Genomic DNA, 8,221 nt, shown 5'->3' with positions numbered 1-8,221 from the left:
AACCATTAACTTTACTATGATGACATGATTTTTTTCAGTTAAAGATATCAAGGATATATTTTAACAGAATGTTCTTTACATAATGTAGAATGATTTTATGTGCAAAACAGTAAATCACAAAAAATGACTTTTAGCTGGGTTTTAACAGGCAGGGTCACATATTGTACATTTCATTAGCATCAGTCTGAATATCTACAGATTTTTAAAGAGAATTTCTTACTATTCTTCTTGATTGAAATCCTGTTGTAGTAATATACCAGAGAGTTGGGAGGGAAATATTGACTTTAATGATGACTGTTTGTGGATGTGTTACATCAATAGGGCCATGGCATTCAAGAGTTTCTTTTTCCACGATGTGAGAACAATATAAATGCTGGTTTAAGTTATTTTGGGTTTCACTGATAAACAAAAACAGAAAATATGTTTCCGAAAAAGGAAAATATAACAAATCCTAACCTTAATTAGCCTCAGTAAATCAAAACATTATGCTCATGATCAAGGTAGGATATACAGTACAGTATATAGTGCCTTTAACTTGAAATATGATTTGCAACATTACACTCTAAAAAATTCAAAAAGACATTCACCCAGCCCATTGGGTTGTAATTGAACCATGCTGGGTTGTTTTAACCCATTGTTAGGTCAAATACACTGCAAAAATGATTTTCAGGAAAAAATGTCTTAGTTTTTGTGTCTTGTTTTCAGTAAAAATATCTAAACATTCTTTAATTAAGATGCTTTTTCTTGATGAGTAAAACGACCCAAGAAAATCAGTCTAGTTTTTAGACCAAAAATGTAGGTGATTTTGTGCATAAAACAAGCAAAAAAATCTTGAACATTTTTCTTAAACACTAAATTCAAGAAAATTTCAAGAGATTTTTTTCTTGAAAATCATTTTTTTGCAGTGTAAAACCATTTTCTGGGTTAACCCCACCCAACGATGTGTTAAAATTAACCCAGCATTTTTTTTTGTTTAGTTTTAATTGTTTGCTAAATTTAAATAAATACAACTTGGCTTTAGCGACAATCAAATAGTACACTGCAAAAAGGGAATGTCTTGCTTAGTATTTTGTCTTGTATCTAAGAATTCCTTAATTGAGATACATTTACATAATAAGCAAAGTAGTTTATATTTTAAGTCTTGTTTACTGAAAAATAATTATGAAATTTAAGAGGTTTATTCCTAAAACAAGTAAAAAATCTGCCAATGGGATAAGAAAAAACAATTAGGTTACTCATGTAACCCTGGTGTTAAAGCTCTTCGATTGCTTGGCGCAGGGGGAAGCGGCCGCAGCACACCTGGTCCGTCTTGTTCAGGGGAGTCACGCCGTGACAGATTATTCCATTCAGTTCCAGACTTTGGCGGCTGTGTGTGGGTGAAATGAGCCTGCCCTTCGTGCTCAGTTTTTAGAAGGGCTAAGAGACGAGATTCAAGACGAGATTGCCACTCACGATGTTCCATGCTCTCTAGACTCTAGTCGAGTTCGCTCTGTGTGTTGAGAACCGTCTACTGCACCGCCGTCATCCCCACTCATTACAAAACCGCGTTCTCCTCGACGAGGCAGTTGGTACATCCTCTCATCCTCCATCTGTCTCCCCCCCTGTGCCGACCGAGCCGATGCAGTTAGGAAGAATTAATTTGACTCCTAAGGAGAGGGAGTGGAGGTTGCTCAAATGGCTTTGCCTTTACTGTGGCAAATCTAGACTGATCAAATCTGGCACGGAACTGTTCGGTAAAAGGCAGTGCCCATCAGTGTGTCTGGGAGTCCTGGTGAGCACTGCCATTCATGAAATCTCTATCTCCAGCACCCAGCTGCCGATCCTCCTGTCATTTGACGGTAGGGAATACCCCTCTCGAGCTCTTCTCCATTCCGGAGCAGAAGGGAATTTACTGGACTTCGCTTTAGCCTGGGAGTGGGGAATCCTTGCCATTCCCCTCGAGGTACTCTAAGCCATCTGAAGGGGAAGCAGACAGCGCAGGGCACTCATTGCACTCCAACCGTAAGTCTTCACATCTCTGGCAATCATTGTGAGGAGATTGTGCTATACCTCCTGCATGCTTCTTTTTCTCCCATCATTGGCAGCGTAATGTTATTTTAGCTTGGTCTCAGTCTTTTTCATGTGTCTTGTCTTGGTTCTGCTTCTTCGGGTTCTGTTCTTTCTGTTTCTCAGGGTCCGGCAGTCGATCTGACCGGAGTCCTGGCGGAGTATGCTGATCTATCTCTGGATTTCAGTAAAGCCCGGGCCACCTCCCTACCTCCACATCGGTCCTATGACTGATATAAAGCCTAAAGGTAGACTTTATTCTCTGTCTGCTCCCAAAAGAGAGGCTATGGACCGTTATATAATAGTGATTGCTTTCGTGCTAGTCTCATTCCTCCCCTACCTCTCCTGCGGGAGCGGGGTTCTTTTTTGTTAAAAAGAAGGACGGCTCCTTACGTCCATGCATTGATTACAGAGGCTTAAATTACAGTACTGTTAAAAATAGATACCCCCTACCTTTAATGTCTACTGCCTTTGAACTTCTGCAGGGAGCACGTTTCTTCACCAAGTTAGACCTGCGGAATGCCTATCATCTGGTGCGCATTAGAGAGGGTGATGAGTGGAAGATGCCGTTTAATACACCTTCTGGACATTTTGAATACTCCGTTTTACAGTTTGAATTAACGCACAATCCGTCCATCTTCCAGGCTCTGGTTAATGACGTGCTGAGAGACACGATTAATTAAGTTTGTCTTTGTGTACCTGGATGACATTCTCATCTTTTCCCCCTCTATGCAGGTACACACTCAGCATGTTTGCAGAGTTTTATGAAGCCTCCTAGAAAACCAGTTTTTCGTTAAGGCGGAGGAGTGCGAGTTTTATAGGGAGTCGGTTTCGTTCCTGGGTTTTGTCATACCCGCAGGGGAGATTCGTCCTGATCCCTCCAAGATCAAAGCGGTCGCCGAGTGACCAATCCCCGACTCGCGTAAAGAGGTGCAACGATTTCTGGGTTTTTCTAATTTCTATCGGCGATTCATCAGAAATTTCGGTCAGATTGCTAAACCTCTTATAGCACTCACTTCCACTAAGGAGAGCTGTCTCTGGAACAGTGAGGCTCAGGAAGCCTTTGATATGTTAAAGTCCCGGTTCATCTCTGCACCTGTGCTTTCTATTCCAGATTCTACGGCTCAGTTTTTTGTCGAGGTTGATGCATCAGATGTCGGGGTAAGTGCTGTTCTGTCCCAGTGGTCCACCAAGGACGGGAAGGTGCTTCTGTGTGCCTTTTTCTCCGACCGATTAAACCCAGCCGATGTTTTTTTGCAATTGAGAATAACAGTAAGCACTTTAGTTCTAAGGATCTGAGGATCACACAGATGAGCTCTGAGTCATAGTGAGGTCGGACATTACCAGGTTCATCCACTGCTGGGGTGTCTTTATCCAAAGCAGCCCAATCCTCATGTTCAGAGGGGGAAGACATCAGCTCTACAAGATCATCTAAGCCACCAAACAAAACAATAACACTGCCGGACAATGGGGGGCGCTGGTCATCGAGAGAGTGCACGCTGGGGCTGGTCTGGCATGATCTATCATTTGACCATTGTTCTGGCTCATGGCTACGCTGCTTTTTTCATCTCGGCATAAGATGAACCGGCAGTGAGGCATGGGAGGCAGTGCCGCATAAAGTGGTTTTTGGGCACGCAGCACAGCGAGGGGAAGACGCTTGCAGTGGGTGCAACCGGAATCCATGAGCACCATCTTGGCAGGACGGCTTGCAAATGCCATTGGTCTGTGATTTTCACAGATGTTAACCAACAGGCTTCAATTGTGGGTTCAAACAAGAGTTCCCCCCATAGTGTCAGCTAATGACGCAATGTGAAGTGAACTGTATCGAAAGGAAAATTTAATTCTAGTTTCAACTTATTTCAATAAACTCGATTTAAGTTTATTTTTCTTATCACATTGGCAGATATTTTTTATCATTTACCTTTTTATTTTTATTATTTATTTCAGTAAACAAGACTTAATATCTTTAGCTATTTTGCTTACCAAGTAAATGTATCTCAATTTAAGAATTCTTAGATATTTATACTGGAAAATAAAACAAAAGCAAAAAGACTTTTTTTGCAGTGTATTTCTGTGAGCTGTATTAAATGTATAAATCCTGCATTCAATTTTCACACTGACTGATCCACATAAAAGACAAACCTATACTCTAAAAAATTGATTTTTACCTATGTAGGGTATATATTAGATAGAACACACCGCTGGTTAAACATTACCCAATGTTGGGTTAAAACAACTGAACATTTTGTTTAAATATTTAATTCAAAATAATAAATATTAGAAACTATTATATTATAACATTTAGTGGCTAAACAAAACCTACAAAGTACATAAGATACACAGGTACATAAGACAAATGCATAAACTTACTATGCTGAGTATGCTGCATTTTTAGGGAGACCGGATATATTCCAATTACAGCTGAGATTATTCTTTATGTCCAGAATACAGGTCATTTTTTCAGCATTGAAACCATGTAGAGCTATTAACAAAAACAAGAGGATAAAAGTTTAAACGACAAGAAAGACTGAGATCAAAAACAGTTGACCATTGGCTTACTAGATGGAGGGGGTTGTTTATTGCACTCTTTGTCATAGAATGATAGTTGATGGCAAAGCTCCATAACTCCAGCAGAGTTCCGAATAAAAACATCTACGCAGGGCAAGTTCTGGAAGTAAAAATTTAAGGATTTAAGGATTATTGAACATCAATAGCCTATATTCCATAAACTATCCTGTAAAAATGTTCATTACCTCCTCCATGCCATTACAACAGTCATCATCTTCACCTAAATTCGCTGTACAGTTACCTTACGGTTAAAACAAAAAAAAGACTGCTGATTTATAATCAGCAATTCTACATGATGGCTTATCATTCTAAACATATCAAATAAGAAGGTAAAATCTGAATAATAAATATTAAGATTACTTATGTGCCTATTGTGCTTGATAAAAAAAGGTATTAAACAGACTATAAAAATGTACTGACCCGTATCATCCGCCAAGGTAAATGACCACGTGAAAATAAGCCCAAATATAAAAATGAAAGTGAAGCAAGCCACTCGTGGGAAACGCTCTTTAAAAATCATGTTTTATAAAGAAATGCCTCAGTCAACCTTTAACATCCTTATCTGTGGATAAAGGACACAGAAAATAAGTGAATTAATGATTTTGTTTTAACCAATAATCACATTCAGTTAACTACAACAACAAACCTTCAAAACCTTTGTCAACTTGACATGTGTTGTCTGTTACAACACTCGCTGATGGGTAACATAACAACATGTTTGTTACCCATTTCAACCATTTATGTTTCTGATTTTAAAAAAAGTACTGGATTAACATTAAACAAGAACCTAAATTCTATTACCTTTAATATTTTTGATGGTACATGTGAGCGATGTGACAACAGACTTCCCTTTTGAGAATGTGTAGTGTACTGTTTTAGTTAAAGAGAGGAAACACAGCCCACTCTTTACTGGAAGACATTGAGCCAGGAAGTCCAAATTGGGGGAGGTATTAACCCTATTGTTGCGACACTTTTAATGTTTATTATATGATAAATTACCAGTCTTTAAAATAAAATTGTAGGAAATAACATTCACATATATGTTATAATTTTATATTATATAAAAAATAATATTGTATATTTAATTGATTACATTCTATGAAAACATATATTTGATGTATTTAGTGTATAGAGGGTATGTACGTGACGTCACCTTTGGCGAAAGTGCCTGCGGTTACGCCCACTGAGTGGCAAAAGACAGAGCGGCATCATTTGAGTACAATGAGAAATCAGTGAAAAAACAGTGAAAACGCGTCTAAATGGGAAAAAGCTGTTATGTGATAGATTGTACTAACAGATTAACAAGAATTCGGAGGTATCGTTTTACAGACTGCCAAAAAACACAGAAAGGAGAAGTAAATTGATCGTTCATTCCAACGTCCACAGACCACAGGTGGGTTAATAAGTTGCTAGGGTCACTATCAAGCCCAGGTTTTACTTTCTACTTAAACATATTTTTTCAAGTATTTGTGTTTTATTCGTGTTTTTCTTTGGAAAACATACATTCCAAAGCATATTATTATAATTCTTACTCTATTACATTTCATGAATACACATGTTTGTTTTACAGTTAATATTAACATACTTTTACTCAAGTAAAAGTAACCCAATTTTAATGTAATTAGCTATTAAATAAAGTTTAATATGCAATATTAAAGAATACACAGTATGATTATATGCTTTAGAATGTAGTGAAGTAACATTTTTCCCAATACAAACATCCTAATAAAGCACAGATGCTTGGAAAATGTAACTAATGTAACTCAGTATTGTCCACCTCTGCTATCAAGTCCAACTAAATTTAATTTAAGTGTATAATAGTCAGTTTTACTGGCATTTTCGCAGCAGCCGCTATGGAAACCAGCCATTTTGTTAAACGTTTGCCCCTCAACAGGGCGAGCTCCGGCTTGGTCACGTAGAAAAGTGATGTCAATGCATACCCTCTTTAGTAAAAAAGTAGTAATGAAAGTAATATATAACATTTATTTTGTTTGAGAACAGTTTACCAGTTTTTCACAGTTTTTTATTCATTCTTAAAAGCATTCATTAGGTCTCTGTCATAGAATTTGTAATGTAAGATTGAAATACAGACCCAGAAATTTAAATGACTTTTAAGTGTTTTATTTCTACAAAAAGGTTGTTTGATATAAAGTACAGAGTGTTCTGCATTAAGATGACAGTTGTCACGTGCGGTGGGAGACAGAACCCAATTGCGACAGCTCTTAACAAAATATTTTTATTTATTTTTTATTATAAGTGCAAAACATACAACAGATAGTTAAGTAGCAAAACAACAAAAACAAAACAGACAACAAAAACAATTGATGACAATGGTTTTGTTATGTGCAATGATAATAAGCAAACTAATAACAAAAATAATAATAAATTAAACTGATAATAATACAGATGATGATATTGTTATGAAGCAATGATAAGCAAAATAATAATAATAATAAATTAAACAGATTATTTAGATTTAGATTTAGATTTAGATTTATTATTATTATTATTATTATTATTATTATTATTATTATTATTATAATATGTATGTACTACAATAGTGGTAGTAATAGCAATATTAATTGTAGGGATTGTTATGATTGTTTTTTATCCCATAATAATAACTTAATAATAATAATAAATAATAAACATAATGATTATTAATAATAATAATAATAATAGTAACAATACTGACAACAATAAATATAATATTATATAAAAGGATGGTGATGATATTGATATTTTGTAAAAACAAAATGGCAACAGTATTATTATTAATAATAATAACAACTACATCAACAACATCAATAGCACACACACCCAACACATACCACACCAATCCAGACTTCTGTATCAGTGTTTGTTTCTTTTTCTTTTTTATTCGTGGTAAAATTATTAATTGTATATGTAAATATGTTAAAAAAAAAGCTAAGGTGCATTAAGGGAACACGCCCACATTTTGGGAATTTAGCTTATTCACTGTATCCCCCAGAGCTAGATAAGTCCATACACACCCCTCTCATCTCGGTGCGCGCTGCAACTCTGTCCGACGCAGCCCCCGCTAGCTTAGCTTAGCACAAAGACTGGAAGTGGGTGGCTTTAGCTAGCATACTGCTCCCAATAAGTGACAAAATAACGCGATCATTTTCCTATTTATGTGTTGTGATTTGTATAGTCAAACCGTGTACAAATAACAAGGTGATATGAGACACAGCGATCTTTTAACAGTATACATACTGAGAACTATATTCTCTGAAGACGAAGCACTGCCGCATGGGCGGAGTGATCTGCTCGCAGCACACGAGAAGCCCCTGGTGAGGAGCAGAGAGTTCGGTCAGAATTGTGCAAATCACTCCGCCCATGCGGCAGTGCTTCGTCTTCAGAGAATATAGTTCTCAGTATGTATACTGTTAAAAGATCGCTGTGTCTCATATCACCTTGTTATTTGTACACGGTTTGACTATACAAATCACAACACATAAATAGGAAAATGATCGCGTTATTTTGTCACTTATTGGGAGCAGTATGCTAGCTAAAGCCACCCACTTCCAGTCTTTGTGCTAAGCTAAGCTAGCGGGGGCTGCGTCAGACAGAGTTACAGCACGCA

The 8,221-nt window shown here is 36.9% G+C and overlaps 1 protein-coding gene across 1 annotated transcript; it reads right to left on the bottom strand.

The window, feature by feature from the left end:
* Window positions 1-187: 187 nt before the first annotated feature.
* On the bottom strand, window positions 188-5,535 carry LOC129422141 (uncharacterized). The gene is made up of 6 exons (XM_073859630.1): window positions 5,416-5,535; window positions 5,035-5,176; window positions 4,800-4,855; window positions 4,606-4,714; window positions 4,417-4,528; window positions 188-398 (listed from the first exon to the last, which is right to left on the bottom strand). The coding sequence occupies exons 2-6, from the start codon at window positions 5,132-5,134 to the stop codon at window positions 203-205; spliced, it is 573 nt and encodes a 190-aa protein (XP_073715731.1). The 5' UTR covers window positions 5,135-5,176; window positions 5,416-5,535; the 3' UTR covers window positions 188-202.
* Between the last annotated feature and the right edge of the window lie 2,686 nt (window positions 5,536-8,221).

Source organism: Misgurnus anguillicaudatus, chromosome 21 (genome assembly GCF_027580225.2).
Source record: "Misgurnus anguillicaudatus chromosome 21, ASM2758022v2, whole genome shotgun sequence".
In the NCBI taxonomy this organism is placed as follows: Eukaryota; Metazoa; Chordata; class Actinopteri; order Cypriniformes; family Cobitidae; genus Misgurnus; species Misgurnus anguillicaudatus.
The sequence above is the reverse complement of the archived record's forward strand: the minus strand, read 5'-3'. Positions and strand labels throughout refer to the sequence as shown.

Bases quoted from the DNA above. Each gene is read 5' to 3' on its own strand.
- LOC129422141 (XM_073859630.1), bottom strand. From the start codon at position 5,134: ATGATTTTTAAAGAGCGTTTCCCACGAGTGGCTTGCTTCACTTTCATT. The intron at 4,856-5,034 runs GTCAGTACATTT...TTTAACCGTAAG, and splicing joins TACCTTGGCGGATGATACGG to GTAACTGTACAGCGAATTTA. The intron at 4,529-4,605 runs GTAAGCCAATGG...TTTTGTTAATAG, and splicing joins TAAACAACCCCCTCCATCTA to CTCTACATGGTTTCAATGCT.